Here is a 20,150-nt window from a genome sequence, read left to right as displayed (position 1 = left end):
GAAAGAGAACAGACCATTGGATGACTGGTAGCAGGGAAGACCTTGGGCTTAAGTAAATATTACATCTCTCTCAGTATTTACATATGGACGTGTGTGTCAGATTTTGGATGAGAGCACTCCAGGCCACCAGAGCAACAGAAGCCTTCAAAAGGTAGGTCTGTGCGCATTGCGGGACAACACAATGTATTGGCACTTTGAAGATTTGAGAACTATTTTCTGTTACTGGTGTTTGGATGGATATAGAGTAAAGCCAAGGCTAGCCCAAAAACATTTTTATTTTTTTTTGGCCTGAGGTAAAAGATAAGATGGCGGTCCCCTGCTTCCCCTGTACAGAAACCAAGTGGACTGACACTTGAAACATATTTTGATACTAAAATTGGGATAGGATCCTCTATTTCACCTTAAAGCAAACAATAGTCTAGGGGTGCAGAAAAGGTTGTGTGGAACACAGAGATCTGTATTCAAAAGAAGGGAATAGGGGTGGGTGTTCAAGGAGAAAAAACAGAAAATTGCCATAACTGACCCCCAGCATCTGCTACCTGAGACAACTCCATCATTCTGTTTAATGGTAAGGGTGGCTAATGGTTGGTAAGCCTTGAACAAAACCCCAAACTTTTTCTTCTGGGCATAGCATTATATGTAAGCTGTGTTTCCTTCCATGAAGAAACATTAGTTATTAACTGGCGAGGTCAAACAAATGACTCTGCACTCTGTTGTGAATAGCTATAAGACTGGAAAGCAAGGGAAAGGTTGTTGGTGGGTGTTTAAAGGGTGCAATGATTTTTCAACAGTGTGTTTATTGCTTTGTTTCATATTTCTTGGTATAAATAGATTTCTCTTCTCTTGTTTATTTTCACCCTCTGATTGCCATGTGTAACACAGAGAACTTAACTTTGCACTAGGAAAAGCCACAAAATGGAGGTGGGGTATGGGATATTTCTGGTTAGCATGGCTGAATAGTCAAAAGAAATGAGAATATGAGAGGAGAGGACAGAAATTTGCTGATCTGCGTTAGCTTCCTTTCCCATCCTATCACTGAATTCTTTCAGGCCAAGGCTAAGCCTGCAGAGGCCTTGCCAGATGTACCCTGTCATTTGTGTTTTGATCTACAGTGGATTTACATAATAATTTCAGTTAAAGAAATTTCAACACAAGGCAATTTCCCTGTTATTTTTCTCTGAATACAGCTCCACATGGCCAAATCAACATTTAATCATATGCTGTAAAATGTTAATTTTTGGTTCTACTGGAAGATGCAGTTGAAATGTTATATACAATGGATATCAAACTGTCCAAAAGAATTGTATGAATTTTGCAAATGTATGTTTACAGTATATTTGACTGTGTTCAACGCCACTGACTCCCTCATAAATATGCATAGAACTGTAGCATTAGTTTGGCTTCTAGTGTTTTAGTCAGCCCTCTACCATGGGGGCAGTGAAATGTTGGAGAACAGAACTATGAGCTACACAACCTGACCTTTACTGGGCTGTTGCCTTTGGATTCAGTGTATGGCATCTTGTCACTGGTGGTGGCCTGATTCAGCCATCAGCCTCATTGATTTTGTATGCAGGATGGGAAGGGATGCAATCTTGTCTTCACATCAGGCAGAAAAATTTCTTAGGATAATGTCCCAAAATTAACTTATCCACGCTCTGAGTATGTGAACCTTCCCACTCAGATGTATTGGCTACAAGACTACAGAATAAGGGTAAGAAACCTTAATTTGATGGAGTGAACAGATCTCCTCCATAGTCCAGATGATGTCAGGAGTGTGGCTGGACATTCTGATGTCATCACATCCTTGGCCTAAACAGTAGATGGGGCTTTTCCCCAAGTGAAGAAATAGGGGGAGGTATGAAGTGCAGTTAGATAGAGCTTACAGGCACTGACCTAGCCCTGTCCCAATTGGTGTTCAACTAGGATTTGCAAATGTTGGTCAAAAATACACTCAGTGTTACTTTTCTTTCCTCTTCCCCATTCAGAGAATCTGGGATCAAGACATTCTCGACTAGTATTGGCAGACAGCCAATAGGCCAGAGTTTGGCCAATTTCATTCTCACTCCTTGTAGTCAAATAATTGGGATTCCTGTTGGGTCTAGTTTCCAGAAAAGGGTTTGCAGGAGGGTGTAGGGCTTGTCTAGAGGTTTCCACAGATTCACTGGAACTTTTTAGGAGTAGGTTCACAGACTGGAAGTTCCCCTTCCCCTGGCCTAAATCCTTGGCTATTGATAATATGTCTGAATCTTGCTTTGCTATTTGGTAAGATACCCATGATGGAGGGCGAGGGACAGGAGAAGGATGCAATGGAATTGCCTCAAGAGAAACCAAAGAACCAACTTCGAAACTGCTATCGCTGCCTCCCGCTTTGGGTAGTCTTGATGTTGTTGGGTGGAGCTAGTGCCATAACTTGGTACTTCTTAGGTAATAAAGGCCTTCTTTTGTTGTTCTTATGTATTTGTTAATTGGCATTAAATGATGCAATACAGTAAGAGAATGAGTTCACTGCACATATACCAAATGCTGAAGGTATAAAGTTTTGCTGATTTCATTCATTGCAAACTTTATTTGCAAGCCCAAATAATTTCAAAAGTTTTTTAGCCACTGAATTAGATTTCATGAGGGCATGTATGATTGTGTGGTTGTGTGGGTACATTTGTAGAGTGCTCCATTTAAATTTGGGGATTTTTATATGTATTTTTTGTGTGAAAAAATGATCTTTTAAAATGCAATTTGTCTGCATATACACCCATATTAAAAAAAACACTACTCTGTGTGTCATTTTTCATGATGTGCACATATGGAAAATCTCACAGCTGTTGCTCACTTTTTTCCAACAAGGCATCTCAATATGTTGAGACACTATTTCCCATTAAGGACCAAAAAAATGTCCATATACTTTTTATATTTGTAGTCAAGCCTGCCTCAGAGCCTTGCAAAACTGTTAACAGTTCTCTTTTATACAGTGATTTCAACATGGAGCAGCAATTGAATGGTTTTCAGTTGCTGTCTAATGTGAAAATGGTTTGAGGAAGAAACTGCTGCTATGGTGGCGATTTGCAAATTGCCCAAAATAAAAGAGAGCGGGGAAGAGGAAATACATCACCAAATAAGAAGACACCAATGCAATGGATGATATTAGTGTCATCCTATGTGCATAAAACATATACTGATATGGGACTTGAGCATTCGTGGATTTTGGTATCCATGAGGGGTCCTGGAACCAAACCCCAGCAGATACCAAGAGCTCACTGTATAATGTCAACAGAAATAGACCTTAAATCTAATAGGTAGTCCCAATGAAACATAAGAATGTCCATAAGTCTTGATTTATCAAGTTCCTATTGATTCAATGGATCTACTTTAATTGGAACTTGGGACTAACAACTGTTTATATGATACATCTCACTTTGATGATAAAGACTGGAGACTTTTATGTCTCCTCTAACTGCTGTCCAGTGCTTATGTCTAATGAGCAACATCAAGGTTATTGTTCTCCTTTCTGATGGTTCTTCCTCATTCAGCTGAACTTGACCAGGACAGTGTTTGATACAGAGGTGGATGCTTTCAAATAAGGAGCTGTTCTGTGACAGCTCTCCAAATAGAGGACTGTCCTTTCAAAAGTGGGACACATGACACCTGCCCCCAGTTGGATGAGAAATCTACATACAAATTATGTTAAGAAGTGGAGCTTTATCTACATGAGCAACACAATGATATGGACATAAGATGATAACGTCTTGTGTTGGAAGAATGGAATGTTATGCTTCACATTTCAGTAGAGGATCACTAGTTACATTTACACACTTTGATTCACAATTCAGACAACTATTGTCTCCCAAACCTCACATCAACTAGAGAGGGGGGAGGGTATGTTTAAAAAACGAAACAAAAAGCAAGTTCTAACTCTTTGCAAGTAGAAAATCTACTCATTCTTTCTAGTTGTTGTTGCTGTTGTTCTTCTTACAGGGAATTTATTTTTTGGGGGGGTTGCAAAGGTCACTCTCCATTTGCAGTAGGAATAGAAAGAACATTGAAAGAATTGAGATTATTTTTTTAAAAAGAAGAACAAAAAACAAATTACTTGAGTGTTAATGAACTCTGACAAGCAGAACCACAGACCAGAGAGAATTTTCACAGTACAGGAATGCCTTTATGTATTTATTTATGTGCACAGAAAACAGTATTTTCTGTGTAGAAAATAATTGCTGTACAGGAAACCTGCTTTCTACATAGAAAACAGAATTTCTGCACAATTTGTTTTCTGCATTTTGCAAATAATAAGTTCTGAACTGTGATAGTGTTTGAAAACTGGACATTTTTATATTACTTACTCACAGCAAGGACGAAAGTGGTAAAGTTATTAATTCCACTCTGTGAGTATGACATTTATGAAGATTTATACCCCTAATTTACAGTCTGAACTGAAATGCTGATATAATGTCATCTCATTCTTCAAGCCTTATAGATCAATCAAGTAAATACTTTTGAGAATAGGGATGTGTTGATTTTTTCCCTTCACCTTTTTCTAGATTTCTTGACTTATTCATTGTTTATCAGGGGTCTAACACCATGAGGCAGTGTAAATTCAATAAAATAAAATACACCTTCCTCATTAATAGTTAATAAAATGTATAGAAAGAGTTGGCAGCATAAACATTTGTAGATTAAGGTCTAATCTCCACTGCATAAATAATGGAGTTTGACGCCACTTTAACTATCATGGCAGTTTTGTGAGATATTTAGCCTTCTCTGTCAGAGAGCTACAAATCCCAGGATTCCATAGGAAAGAGCCATGATAGTTACAGTGGTGTCAAACTGCATTAATTCTGCAGTGTAGATTAGATTTAAGTCTATTACATCAGATCAGAAGTAGACTTAGTGTATGAAAACTCATGCTACCATCTTCTTTCTCTCAACTAATCTCAGAGGTGCTACAAGATCCACTTCCATATCAATACAGATATCTTTGAATAGTAAAAAAAATTTTAATATATTTTGTCCACAGGTTTACAACTGTTTGAAGTTTGTGAGCAAAACAGAGGTATAGTTTAGTGCCTAAGAGAAAGAAGTACAAATGGGCACAAAGTTTCAATCACCATCTGATCTTTCAGGATATTGAGGGGGCTCAGGTGATGGTAAGGGCCTCACTCTGTCTTGCTGCTCAGAGGCAACCCCCACACTCAAACACACAGTCCATTGTAAATGAACTCTGATCTAAATTTAGTAATTCCTTTACTATTCCACTGTATAGAACTAAACAAGCTCCCTTCTTGTGTCAGACTATAGACCACGTCATCTTCTGGAGTTGAATCCCCTACATTTCTACTCTGGCAGTCTAAAGATTCTCAATCGTCAATATTCCCTGGACCATGGGCGGATGGAATCTAGAGCCTTCTGGACAGAGACAACAAAGGCACATAATATGGTAAGCCACAGCTTTATGAGCAGCTTTATTAGACAGCTTAGTGGGTATGATATTAGGGTTGCCAGCTGCTCCAGTGCTTGTCAGAATACACTGAGCCTGGCGCATCCCACATCCTGCAATCTGGTTTGTTTATTTGTCTGTTATGCTATTTGTGGCTTAACTAACAAACCATGGTTAACATAAACCAGTACTGTGATTTACAAACATGACCTACAGAAATTTAGTAGATAATGCCACACACACCCTGACCCATTACTGAACTTTCCTACTCAAAACTTGCTGAGAAATTTCAGTGGCAAATTTCTCTGTATCAGACTGTGAAACTCTAAAGCAGCAGCAAAAAGGATGAGGATTAGGCCTCATCTGTATTTGATTACAGTGGACCCTTGTTATACACTTGGGTTTGGTTCCAAGATCCTCCATGTATAACAAAATCCATGGATGCTCAAGTCCCATTAAATATAATGACATAACAAAATGGTGTCCCTTATAAAAAATGGAAAATCAAGGTTTGATATTTGAAATTTATACCTTTTTAAAAACATTTTCAAACCATGGATGGTTGAATCCATGTATAAAAAATCAGTGTATAAGAAGGGCTGACTGTACTAATCTTTGTGTACCGAATGAGAGGAAAATTATATTGGTGGAGAGAGTTTGTTTTGTGATAATAACCTCTGCCTGTTATTTGGAAATCTTTTCTTTACAGTTAAAAGATGTTATTCATGCCACTGATCTAGCTCCTTACTACAATTCCAGTGCTGTTTATGCATTTGGGTGAGTGAATCATTATGTAGCTCTTTGAAAGTTACCTTCCTAGATCAGCTGCCCCTCCAAATTGTATCAGATCACAGTTCCCATCATCCCTAGACAACATGGTTATGTTGGTTGGATGCTGGTTCAACTGGTTGGACTTGACTCAACACGTCTGGTATACAAGAGATTCTGCCTTAGGAAGGCTGCCTTAGACCAAAGATGGGTAAAACTCAGACTGGGATTTACTGGCAGATCTCTCTGTGATTGAAAGTAGATCTTCATGGTTTTCTCACTCCTAACATTTTGATGATTCTGAATAAATTTGATTTTTTAAAAAATCTCTTTGGTATGCTTAGCTTTTCACTATCACTAATCTGTTGGTCTTATTGTTCCTTACTTGTAAAATAGAAAAGATACTCACTTGCCCATCACCCAATCTTTATGCAACTCTGCTGGTTACTTTTAAAGTTTTGTATAAAATGACCAATCCATATTATCTCAGTTGTAGATTTCTACTTTTTATATGCAAGTTATCCCAATATGTAGTTCATACAATGAAGGAAGTAATTGGCTGCACCCAAAGCAACCAGTTGTTTCTGGTTCCATACCATCTGAGCCACTTTTTTTTTTTTTACAACTGAGTGTCTCATTGAGGGATTTTGCTATTCTAGCCAAAAAACAAAAGAAAATAAAACAAAAAACAAAACAAAACAAAAAACCAGGGGAGGGGGAAGCAAAGCCAGCCCTGCAAATCTGAAATTTGTTCACTCCATCAGGCTAGGAAGCTGCAAAGTATTCATAGATTAAGCCTTCATATTTGTCCTCTTTTATGACTTTTAGTTATTGTGCCTTATAGTTTGAAATATTTTAACTAGTTCAAGTTGTAGCAGCATAAGACATAAAGGAAAATGAAGGAGAAATACTAAATTTGTTTATTATCTCCTTGCTAGGGAGGGATCTCTCACCTGCTTCTTCTGGTTTGCCCTTCGACTCCCAACAAACCAACATGAGAAGATGACTGCAGAGAAAGTGAAGGCCATACTCTATAGAGAGTTACTCACCAGTTTCAATAAAACAGGTCATATCTCCTATCAGACTGAATACCGAGTTGACCCCAAATCCTTGGTTCTTCTAGGTAAGTACTGGCCACATACCTACACTTTGTAGTTCTAATATAGAACGGTCAGTGGGGCTTCCACAGGTGGAAATCCTGTGACACTATACCAGCTTTAACTCTAGGTTATGCTGATGTTTATGCTTTTTATACACTTGTATGTGAATGTATTAACTGCCTCTTTATGCAAGTATTTCTCCATTTGCCTGCAGCACAACAGGCCAGATGACAGGCACAGCTTCATCTCACCATACACACACAGCTTAGAATAGTTGCCATAATGTTTTTCCAAAATGTTGCCACTGCATAACGATGTCATGTTCCACTGATCACCTGGTATTAAGGAAGAAAGAGAGAAGGACGAGATGGAGTTATATGGGACAGAATAGGTATGTTGTATCTATGAACGGAGTATCTGAAGATGGAATAGCTGCTGACAATAAAATCAAAAAATAAAAAAGGATATGATGACTCCCATCTATAAAGAATTAACTTCTGATACATTACGAATCTTCTGTAAAGAAACAACACTAGGAAAGGTCTGATTTTTAAAGTTTTCTTTTAAAAGTAAATGTTAAAACATGTAAAATTATATGTGTTCAATATAATAGTATAGGTTGAGTCTGGAATTCCAAAATCCCAAATGTCCCAAAATCCAAAATTGTCCACATGGTTAGCTGAGATGGTAACATTTTTGTTTTTTGATGGCTCTGTGTACAAAATTATTTTAAAATTATTGCTCAGAGCTTCTTGCCCTGAGAGTGTGTCAGCATTCTTAGATGTTTACATACAAGGATCAAATACAGTGTGCCCGCGCCATGGGGGTGCACTATACACGACTTTCAGCATACACTGAAAGCTGCGAGGGAGCCTGCAGGAATGCGCGGGGCGCAAGCGGCGGCACACCCCATTAAACTTAATGGGGTGTGTGCCCATGGCGTGTGTGCGCTGCCACACCGCCACACCATGCATGAGCCCCATTACTTTCAATGGGGCTCGAGCATACATGGGGGTTTTTTACGTGAGGGCTCTGGAACAGATCCCCCACGTAGAAAAAGGGTGCACTGTATACAGGGAGATGGGCAGCATATCGGCTTTTGTGGATGCTGGACACATGTTGGAAGAGGGTGGTGGTCTAGATCCAATACTGTCTGGTCTCCCCAAAGTGATCAGTTTTTTTCAGATCTGATTATCCATCTGTTAGAAAATGTGCACAGTATTCTGACTTAGTCCTGGATCACTATCAGTAGCTGGTGTGTTAGAACTATGGATTATTATTTTTTAAAAATGCAGGAAGAGTGTTCCAAAATTAGATGGATGATACTTATTCCATCAGGTTGGGAATTAAAAAGAGAGAAAGATACATTTGCAGAGCTATATAAATTAATAATAATAATAATAACAACAACAACAATAATAATAATAGATAACAAAACCTCAAACATAACAGTTTTCTTTAGAAAAATAAATCCTAGCACTATACTCTAATAGCTATCACTGCCATCACCAAGTCTCTTTCAGCATTATCTGATTTTGAAGTTCTGACTTCCTTGTTCCACAGCATTCCTTAAGTGCTTCCCCAGATACACTGGTTGAAATCTTGAGTCTATTTTGCAGAGCTTTTTTATTCCTTTCTATGGTATATTTGTGCTACCCACTTAAACTTAGTGGTACCTGGTAGCTCCTGTGTCAAACTAGGGTTTTCAGCATGCTTTACAAATCAAGTTAATATAAAATTGATATAGAATAATTTACAGATCCATCCATCAGCTCACCAATGGAAGAATATATAGCCCTCAGGCAAGCACACCACCCAAAACCACATACCTCACTTCTACTGCAGTATTCGAACAGGTAAGAAATAGCAGGAGTCCCTTATGAGCAGGAGGGGGAAAAGTCCTTTTGGGTTTTTTTACCTTCTTCATGCCCTGCACAAATGTGAGATATGCTTCTCAACCACTCTGTGCATTGTAAATGAACCAATGAATTGGAAAGGACAGCCACAAATCTTGGATATTTATTAAGCTAAACCAACTTTTGTGGATTCCAGATGATAACATTTCTGCATTATCTTCCTCTAAAATTTTGTCCACCATCCTCTTTTTCCAGGAATAATATTTCAATACAATGTGTCTGTCCATACAACTAGCTTCATTAGCTCTTCATATATCAGATATATTTCCCTGTTTGCATTTGACAGTAAATGAATTTTGATATTAAATCTTTCTCCCTCCTCACTCAATGTCTGGTCATTGATGGAAATGCTAAATAAGAACAAAATTATATGCTATCCCAAATCTCTCTGTGCTAATAAGCTGCCATTAATCATTATCTCCTCTTTTTTACACCTTTTCTGTTTCTGAGACATTCTGCGTGGCAGTATTCAGCCCTCAGTAATTTGTATATTATAACATTGCCAATCAAACCTGCCAAGAGCAGAAGGGCATATTTACATATCTAAGTAACAAAAGTTATGTTCTGTCATGGGTGGTCACCTACTTAAATCCTAGAGTGATTGCAGTGGATTGTGCTGGCTGATGTTGCTACTCTAAAAAGGGAGGGGATTTGGGGTCCCAACCAACAGCATCAGTGTCTCTTTGGTATTATGGGGAAATTATTAGTTCAAAAGGAGGCCTGTGAGAGGAGGGTAACTTCAAAGATCTTTCTACCTATATATACCAGAACTGACTGCACAAACACCCTGGTTTTAATGAATAAGAGAGCTTTATTTAGAAATGTGCAAAGGTACATGTGAATACACACACAAAGAAATGCAATTTTAAGAACCATGCAAGATTAACAGAAAGAAAGATGTGAAAGGTTGGATAGTGAAAAATCAGGAATTAAAGGGAGTGGTCATTATTCGTCTTAAAGAGGAGTCTATGGACAACATTTACTGACCACATAACACCCAGCTATGCTCACCCCATCATGTGGCACCCAGGCTTCTACCTGCCAGTCTTGCAATCAACAGAGTCATTATCTTAACCACTTGAGCCACCACATCAGTAGATTCAGAAGTGCCAGTTAATTCACCAATTTTCAGGTCCCTTCCCTCCTTGCTTGTTTGCTTATTTGCACACTTTCTTTCTTTCTTTCTTTCTTTCTTTCTTTTCTTCAATTTATATCCCACCTTTCTCCCAGTATGGGACTCAGTGGTGGCTTGCAACCATTTAAAACACAGTACAGCCTTTTAAACAACAACAACAACAACCTTGAACTGTTAATATAACAGTTAAAACACAACACAGATTTATATTTTTTTAAAAAGAACAAGTTAAAAATATAAAATAAAAACATTTTAAAGGACATTTAAAACAAATAAAATAGAAACACAACACACCCACCCATCTGCTGCAATATTTTAAAAAACAAATGCCTTCCCAAATAAAAAGATCTTTACCTGCTGCCAGAAAGACAACAGAAAGGACCTACCAGTCCTCCTGAGAAAGACAGTTCCAGAACTTGACAGCAGCCATTGAAAAAGCTCTCTCTTGTGTCCTCACCAGGTGTACACTGGATGGTGATGGGACAGAGAAAAGATTTCCCCTTACAGATCTTAGAATTGGCCAGTTCCACATCTCTCAGGTTAATGTGCAGGTGGAATACAGATAGCTGGGGGAGGGGGGAGGAATCTCCTCTGTAGATCTCAATGCTTGGGCAGGCCCTTATGGGAAGATATGTTGTTTCAGGTAGTCTGGACCCAAGTCATGTAGGGCTTTAAAGGATTTTGGATCTGCTGAATTTTCCAAATAGTTTCCAAAGGCAGCTCCAAATGGAATGTGTTACAGCAATCCAGATGGGCCACAATCAAGGCATGTGTTACCACAGTTAGATTGGAGATCTTAAGGAACAGGTTCAGCAGATACATACGTTTTAACTGTCAAACACTCCTGGCCACTTCCAAACCTGGGCATTCAGGCTCAGTTCTGACCAGCATTCTGCCAAGCTGTGAATCTGAGATTTGTGGGGAAGTATGACTCCATTCAACACAGATTGAATCCTTCTTCCCTGATCTGCCTTACAGTTGACCAGAAGCACCTCTGTCTTATCTGGATTAAGTTTCAATTTGTTTGCCCTCAGCATTCCATAAAAAATAAATTACTGGAAGCAGACACCAGTTTAACACCAAGATAGCTTCCTTGGAATTAGATGGAAAGAAGAGATAGAGTTGAGTGTCCAACCCCAAAACTCCAGATAACCTCTTTTAGCAGCTGTTGAATGCAAAGGAGACAACCCCAAGCCCAGAGGGACCACATAAACTAATAACCATGAGGTCAAACAGGAATTCATTACCACTATCTTCATAGTTCACTCCTCCAAGGAGGTCTGGAACCACTCCAGATCAATGCCCCCAAGCCCTATCCCAAAGAGGAAGCTCAGAAGAGTGCCATGACAAATGGTGCTGAAAGCAAGTGAAAGCCACAGAAAGATCCAGCAAAAACCAATAAGGAAACATGCCCCTTGCCCAGTTCCCTGTGCAGGTCATCCACCAACGTGCCCAAAGCTTTTTCTATCCCATTACCTAAGATTGTTCACAAAGTACACAAAGTGGTACTGTTAGTATTCCATGGCTGGACCTCTTAGCTTCCTAAGCCTTCTTCTTTTCCAGTCTAAATCCATTGGCATGATCCTCTGTGTTGGGCAACAAAACTTGGCTTCATCTTTACTTCCTGCACTCTCTTAATGGCTATAGTAAGGCCACTACTTTTTTTGGTGCTTTGCATACTGAAAATGCTACATTATTAGCAGCAGTAGTATAATAGTAGTACAGCATCAGTAGGAATAGGAGTAGTAGTAGCAGCAGGAACACGATGACACCAATAATAAAGAAGACAAAGAAATAGTAATCCTCCTCCTTCTAATGCTTCTCAAGTGTAGAAGAGAGGAGAGAAAGGCTTTCCTGACTTAGCAGGTACAGAGAGACTTGTTCCACAATTTCATGGCCTTTTTGTACCTTGAGTGGAAGGCTCTCTATAAAAATTACCCTTAGTATTATGCCATTTGATAACAACTTCTTTTAATACCTTAAGAGCTTCTTAGCTGAAGGGATTTGTCTTGCATTAATTCCCCTTGTTGTATTTGAATGTTTTAACGTCAGGAATAGACATATCATTTGTAAAAAACTGTCTGATTTCTGAACAAAATCCCAATGCTGTTTGGTGAATGGAAACTGGGACTGCTTATGAAGAATGTTTTTTCAACATTCATATTACAAACCACGTGGGAGTTTCTGCAGTGTCAAAAAGAGTCTAGGACTGAGCCTAAATGTCATGTCAGATCAGTAGCAGCTGCCAAAGCTCAATGTTTTTGCCTCCTCTGTTCTCTGTTGGTAACATCTAACTATATAAAATGCATGATTGGACATATATACTGTAAATTCCTCCATTCCTTTTCTAGAACATCAGCTGGCAATTGTAAGGGTAGGAAGATTTGCATCATGATGACATCATATCACTTTGTTACTGAGTTTGGTTTGTCAGGGATGATGGGAGTTGTAGCTCTTCACCTCTGGCTTAAACTCACCACCTGTGTGCACCGCGCTGACCAGTTTTGGCCAGTGGTTATAGCTTAGCAGAGTTACAGAGAATAGGCTGAAGACCCCGACAAATTCTCCAAGCCTTCTCACTCTTGCTTCCACAGAAGTCTTCAACCCTTCTTCAGGATCCAGCTGGTTCTGTATCTTCATCAAGACACCAGACAACTCATAGTCTTATATAAAAGATCTACTTTATTCTACTATACTGTATACAGCTCCAAAACTATCCACACAACAAAACTCCTCCACTCTACTCCTACAATCCACTCTACTATCCACTACTACAACCTACTACTACAACCCACAAAATACATTGGGATGCATAGTCATTATTATAGTCAATGCAAGATACCACCCACTGTTGTCTGTTTCCACCCCAGTAGGCATGTACACCATTCTCATTGGTTCTCTTGGTTCATCCTACAATTAGTGATTTCATAATCTCAGCCTTGACCACTTAACAATTGTCAGGTGTGTCCAATTATCCACTTTACATTTCTTGTCCTTGGCATCTAGGACTTGTTAATTCCATTATCATTTACACCTGTGTCGTTCCCAATTGGCTTCTGCTGAGTCACCCTGACTCTCACATACATGTTTTATTTCACTTACTGTATAACCCATGTTGCTTTTTCCTTGACATGGTTTTATATAAATTTTGGGTGCCAAGCGATCAAAAATCATGACCCCTGACTGACCCCATCGCAAGCCTCCATTACCCTAAAAGCGAGCTGACCACGTAGCCAGCCAGTCTTGCTGGACTTGGTCATAGGAAAAGGTAGATTTAAACCTTGAAGAAACCAGTTCTGGGAGTTGCCCTACAAGTTTCACAGGCAGCCCAAAGAGAAGAGGACAAGGAAGTAGCCTCTCTCCTAATGAGCGAGTGATTGTATTAACAACTCTGCCATTTAGATATCTGCCTTCCCCTGAAAGTTGTCAGACCTCTCCTTTGTGTATCCATTGTGTAAGTTTCAGACAAAAGATAGCCATCAAGACCTTTGCTCACCAGGCAGCCATAGCCTGAGGATACGTTTCGCAGTATAAATAGGACTGAGATTTCTGCCCTCATTGGGTTTGTTGAGCTGAAGTTCCAAACCTTCAAAACCTTGCTTGCTGAGCTGCTGCTCCAGGCTTGAGTTTCCCGAGCCTTGGGCTCCGCTGAAATCACTTGAGCTAAGCCAATGCTCACTGTCTCTCTCGGACCTCTAAGTTAGCTTTGCCCGCTGGAACTCACAGGGATGTAGCCGGGGGGGGATCTGGGGGTCCAGACCCCCCCCCTTCCATTAGAAAAATGAATGGTGTGTGCTGCTGTGCGCCGCCGCCCCAACCCCCCTTTAAATGGGGGCCCTTAGTCTGGCCCCCCCCCCTTCCTAAAATCCTAGCTACGTCCCTGGAACTCAGCTCCTAGCCACCGCGGTCACCGCTTGCTTTCCCCGTTTCCGCGGCCGTGTCTCATCATTCCCCCATCACTCACACCCGTCGCTTGGAGAAGACTCCTAAGGTAAATATTTCAACGGTGCCTCTATCCTTTCTCCTTTACCTCAAATTCTCCCCCTCCCTTGCTTTAGCATTGAATGTATGTCTGCGTGTGTGATCCCCTTTGTTGTGTGGCTTTAATAAATGTTTATATTTTAATTGCAACTCATTGGCATTGGAGTCTCTGTTTCTTGGGGTTGGACTAGATGACCTCTGGTATACACATAGGGACACGATCCGCTGCGTGCATTGTTAGGACACGCCTCTCGTAAATTTGAGCTAATTAAATTCCCCTAATTTGATCCTTCCTAACAACTTTGTCTGCTTCTTATCATGCTCATGTTCTCAAATAGTCTTTTTCAGCCTGAATTTGGATGGTAGCATGACATGAAATGTGGGCTTAAATTAGATGTTATTCATTGTACGTATGAAGTAATATCATGCCTGCTTGTTGTTTTACTTTTAAAATGTGATCACTGTGCCCACATTAGCCAAAACAGCAACAACAACTTGTAGCTGCCAGCTGGTAACTGTTACTTTTAATATGTTTATTCCAAGCTCTGTACTGTATTCCTGGAAAGGGAAAAATCCTTCTGTTCAGAATCTTGTTCTGAACTAGAAAACTCTGGTTTTCTGGCAATCTAAAATGGCAGTCTTCCTCCTGGAGCCTTCTTGATGGCCCAGATCAAAAGCATGGGGCTTTGCTGAAGGCTTCGGAGACTGCATTGAGGATGATGTGATATGCTTGGTCTATGCAGTGTGACAGCACAGCCACAATTCCAGGGGGATCTCTAGGGGGTTTGGAGACTGCAAGGCAAACCAGGTGACACCATAAGGGGGTGACACCTCGGCCTAAATTCTTTTAAAATGCTGGAGATGGTGTGAGTGGGAGGAGGTTCTGTGAGAGGAGAAAGGAGCATCCTCAGGGTTTTTTAAAAATAAATTTTAAATTTAAATTTAATTTTTTTAAAAAAATGTCTTTTAAAATTTTCTTTCAAAACATAACATCTTAACAAATTTTCACTTTAATCATGTGAAACTATGTGCATGTAAACACATTTAGGCTGTGTGCATTATAATGTAATTTAAACATATACTTTTAATTTTGTTAATTGTTTATGTCTCAACTCTTGCAATTACATTCAGTGGTACATGGGAATTACAATTTATCAGTTAACATTAGTACAAAAACATTACTAAGTTTTCTGTGTGGTGTGGTATGGGAAGGAGTCAATGGGCATGTGTGATACTATAAGTTACCACACCAGGTGACACCAATTCTAGTGACACAACTGCATAAGTCCACTTCCAGCTTTTTACACAAGTACAATGATTCAGTAGGGTTAAAGAGTTCCAGTCAGGAAACTTCCCTGAAGCATGCAATCATTTCCTCTTAGCTTGCTTGTTTGCATAGTTGTATACCTTGAGCATCCCCCCCCACACACACACATATACACATTTTCTTTTCCCCTCATCTCTATTCATACCAAGCTGTCATTTCTCCCCACTAATTGCCTCTTCCTTTCATTTCTCTTGACAAAATCATCTGGCATTAAAGAACAGCTCAGTGTCTCTTCTATTGTGCATCATGCACATAGGCCTATTTTCTTCCTACTTCCTCCCTGCCTCTCTTGCTTCAGTGCATAGCCACTCTCATTAAATGCACTATGAATGCTTCATATCCTGCCATAGAGATTTCTGGATACCGCATGAGATTTCATGGAATGTCTCCTTAATGACTCATCCTTTTGTTTGTCATGATCACAGTGCAGAAAGTTACTTTTCAACCATAATTAGCTGTAGTTATAGTGGTAACTAACTATATTTATAGAGATAGTATGCACCAATTACAAATTACAAAGTTATCAATAACTCTTTACTGAGCTATTTTTCAGATGTTACTAAGGACTTTATCACATGCAGGTTTTAAACCACAGTGGTAGCAAGAGAACACTGCCTTTGGCAGTATATATTGCATGATGTCATCCCTGACTTGTTTACTACTGTGTTTTTGAAGTATTGTTGGAAAAGTAACATTGTTCAGTGCAGTCATGCTGGCCACGTGACCACCAGAGCAGTCCTTGGACAAAGCTGGCTCTTCAGTTTGAGCACTGCTCCCTACAGTCAGTTATGACTAGACATTTATGTTAAGGGACTACCTTTACCTTTAGGCCATTATAGGTCTGGAAAGGCCATTTCTCAAAACATGAAGTGATCAGAAGTCAATTCCAGTATACTTTCTGGTTTTAAAAAAGGCCTTTCATGGGTCTATAATGGGAATGTGATGAAAGTGCCACTCATGCCTCTAGAATGAATTTGGGGCAATTAAAAAAAAAATAACCAAAAAGTTTGTCCCCTGCCTTTGTGGGGCCATGCATCCTGTGGGCTGCACTTTGTCCACCCCTGCAGTAGAATGTAGTGATAAAATAAAATGAAAATAATACCACACCCAGTACAAAAATAAACAGTCACAAACAATGTCACAAATGGACTATACACTACTATTCACTATGCATGAAACATAAGCCAGTGATGGAGAACCTTTTAGAGACCAAGGCGGGTTACAGACCGCCTATTTGGGGCAGGCTGTACCTGCCCCTTTCCCCGGTGTATCGGGGCCTCAGCGGCCAGAACGGCAGCCGCTGAGGCCCCGATCCGCTGCTTTTCAGGCTGCGGGGAAGTGGCAAAATGGGGTGTCCCTGGGGCTTCAAGCTTGGCCCCTTTCTCCTTTGGTCCACTGGGTGCAGCCGAAACGGAGCTCCTTCCTGCTCCGCGCTAAGGGCGCACTAGGTGCCCTGGCGCGGAGCGAGGATGTCACTTCCTTGTATAGAGGCGGTGCGGTCGTGATGTCCTCATGGCGGCGGCCGTGTGGAACGGCCGCCGCCATTTTGTGCACGCTCCATGCATCCTAGGGTTGAGGGCGTCCAGAAAGGATGCCCCTTTTTAACCCTAGCACGCGCAGAGCGCGTACTAAAGTGCCCGTTTGTAACGGGCCCAAGTGCCCAAACTGCAACCCAAAACCTACTTTTTTATTGCAAAGTGCCGTGTCCCTCTGGATTTCTAGTGACAAACCCTAGTGAACTCTGTGTTGGAATGATGGTGCTTGTGCCCACAGAGAGGGCTCTGAGTGCCATAGGTTCGCCACCACTGACATAAGCTATACCAAATAGTCAACATGCATAGAAGATGACCAAAATAGTATAAGACATCACAATGAATCAGCTCAAAATGGATCAAAACATACCAAGTACTTTATACCAAATGAGCAAACAAATAAAGAGCAAATACAAGAAGGCACCTGTGAAAAACCACCCTCTGTCTGTTTACAGATCTGTGACACTATATTTTACTAGCTGGAAGCAGAACTGTAACTTCTTGTAATCAAAAAAGTCCAAAGTAGCTGGCAAACCATCTTGAGACAGCCACTCATGTAACCTTTTTTTAGCTGTTTCAAAAAAAAAAAAAAATCCTCAGTAAGAAGCTCTCTACAATTTAATGTGCCAGTTACAGAGGGGAAGAAAATAAAAATATATAAAATATAAACCATCTCAATAAGTTCTACAGTATTAAAAGCAAACTGAAGCATTTAATAGAGTAGTAAAAATAAGACTTATTGGCTGTGCTTCCAAAAATAACAAACTCCAGTGCTGTAGCATTCTTGTGTGTTCCATAAGGCATTGCCTTGGCAATTAAAGTGGAACCATAGTACTATAACTGTGTGGTGTAACCTGTGTAGGTCATTCAGCATCAGTGAACTATGATACCATTCACCTGTGATTTATTTATTCAATATATTAACCATCTTTCTCCCATGAATGGGACTCAAAGCAGCTTATAAGGAAATAGAAAATCTGATTATAATTTTGGTTGTGGTTATTAAACTATAAAATGAATCAAAACATAAACATGTTCTACAAATAATTTACAACTGTACCAAATAAAAGATAATGCAGTGCTCAAACCATATTTATTTATCTACACTAAAGAATACCAAGGGCTGGAAGATATTGCAAGATGGAATACAGTCACCCCTCCTTTCTCGCGGACTTGAGATCCGTGTTCTTGATTATTCACAGAGGGGCAACCTCGATTATCCTCAATGATGTGCACATCCACAGCACGCACCCCCTGCACGATCATGGAGGCACACCACATTCAAGCCTGTGGGGCTTGAATACGTGCAAGTCTCCATTTTCGCAGTGGGGTCTGGAGTGGTTCCCTGTGAAATGGAGGGCTGACTCTACTCAGAACTGGCCCTGGAGACAAGGACCTGTATCCTGTTAGTGACATACACATGCATAACTCTACCTTATGTCTACTTATATCTTTTTCTGGTTGTTAAGGATGTTGGTGTCCTCTTCCTTCTTCTACCAAAACAAAAAACAAAACAAAACAAAAAAAACCAAGACTCACTACTTTGCTATGATTACCCCCCCCCCTCAAAAAAAAAATCCCAGTCATTTTTTAACTAGTAGAGGGTGTAGGGATCAGAAAAGCATCTAGCTGTGTCCCATAATGAGACCAATGGTGTCACTAGGGTTGTTTTCCCTGCACACTGCACATAAAGTTAGAGTACAAAGGACAGTAGAGCTGGAAGCTCCTGATGTGACCAAGAGAACTTTAGTACTGGTTTATGTGGCACAAATCCTACAGCGGAATATTTTGCAAATTACAATAAAGCCCAGTGGAACATGGCTCCAGTTTTCAACAGGCATTGCTTCCCTGCACACTGAACATAATGTTTCAGTACAAAGGACAGTAGGACTGGAAGCTCCTGATGAGACATGTCCTAAATGAGATATTTTTTCCCCTGGTACTTAATTGCCAGTTTAATTAGGAAGTAAAGACTGAAACAGGAGTGTTTTAGAGAGTTGAAGGCCAGCTTATTAGGACAGATACATCAGGAGATAAGAAAAAGCTGAAATGATTCAACAGTTATAGATTAGTAAGAGAAGGGAAAGACAGTTGTGGCAAATGTACAAAAATTATTTAGTAATGGAACCATGTGGTGTAGTAGTTTGAGCGTTAGTCTAGGACAGTGGTTCTCAACCTGTGGGTCGGGACCCCTTTGGGGGTCGAATGACCCTTTCATGGGGGTCTCCTAAGACCATTGGAAAACATCTATTTAATTACAATTATGAAGTAGTAATGCAAATAATTTCATGGGTTTGGGTTACCACAACATGAGGAACTGTATTAAAGGGTCGTGGCATTAGGAAGGTTGGGAACCACTGGTCTAGGATATTGAGAGGCCAGGATTTGAATCTCTGTGCAGCCAAGGAAACCTATTGGTTGACCTCAAGCAAGTCACACTCTCTTAGGCCTGTTACAGACAGCCAAAATAAAGCTGCTTCGAGTCACAGTGGAGGTATGGTGTTTCAATGATGTATGCGTCCTAAGAGTCCAGAAGCCGCACCAAAGCCACGCTCCAGCCTAAGGACTCGGAGCGTGGCTTTAGTGCGGCTTCTGGACTCTTAGGATGCATACATCATTGAAACACCATACCTCCACTGTGACTCGAAGCAGCTTTCTGTAACAGGCCACAGTCTCAGAGGAGATGCAGACAATGGCCGGTTACAGACCAGCACTTGTGCGTGACGAGCACGCACTGGGCTCTAACCCTAGTGCGTGCTCATCACGCACTAAACGGCGGTGGCCCTTCCATACAGCCGCCGCCGTGAGGATGTCACGGCCGTGCCGCCTCTACACGGGCGGCGCGGGCGTGATGTCCTCAATCCGCGGCAGGGCGCCTAGGGTGCCCTTTCCGCGGACCAGGAAGGAGTCCGTTTCGGAGCTCCTTCCTGGTCTGTGGCGCCGCTTTGCTTCGCTGGGCGCAA

The 20,150-nt window shown here is 40.5% G+C and overlaps 1 protein-coding gene across 2 annotated transcripts in view; it reads left to right on the top strand.

Annotated features, from left to right (window-relative positions):
* TMPRSS6 (transmembrane serine protease 6) overlaps positions 1 to 20,150 on the top strand; it is a 49,625-nt gene continuing 29,475 nt past the window's right edge. For both annotated transcript variants that reach the window (XM_042468939.1, XM_042468938.1), the window contains exons 1-5: positions 1 to 151; positions 2,268 to 2,424; positions 5,283 to 5,428; positions 6,138 to 6,205; positions 7,135 to 7,319. In XM_042468939.1, the coding sequence (XP_042324873.1) occupies positions 2,274 to 2,424; positions 5,283 to 5,428; positions 6,138 to 6,205; positions 7,135 to 7,319 (550 nt within the window). In that variant the 5' untranslated portion in view covers positions 1 to 151; positions 2,268 to 2,273. The remainder of the gene's footprint in view (positions 152 to 2,267; positions 2,425 to 5,282; positions 5,429 to 6,137; positions 6,206 to 7,134; positions 7,320 to 20,150) is intronic.

Source organism: Sceloporus undulatus, chromosome 5 (genome assembly GCF_019175285.1).
Source record: "Sceloporus undulatus isolate JIND9_A2432 ecotype Alabama chromosome 5, SceUnd_v1.1, whole genome shotgun sequence".
Taxonomy (NCBI): Eukaryota; Metazoa; Chordata; class Lepidosauria; order Squamata; family Phrynosomatidae; genus Sceloporus; species Sceloporus undulatus.
This window is presented reverse-complemented; position numbering and strand designations above follow the sequence as displayed.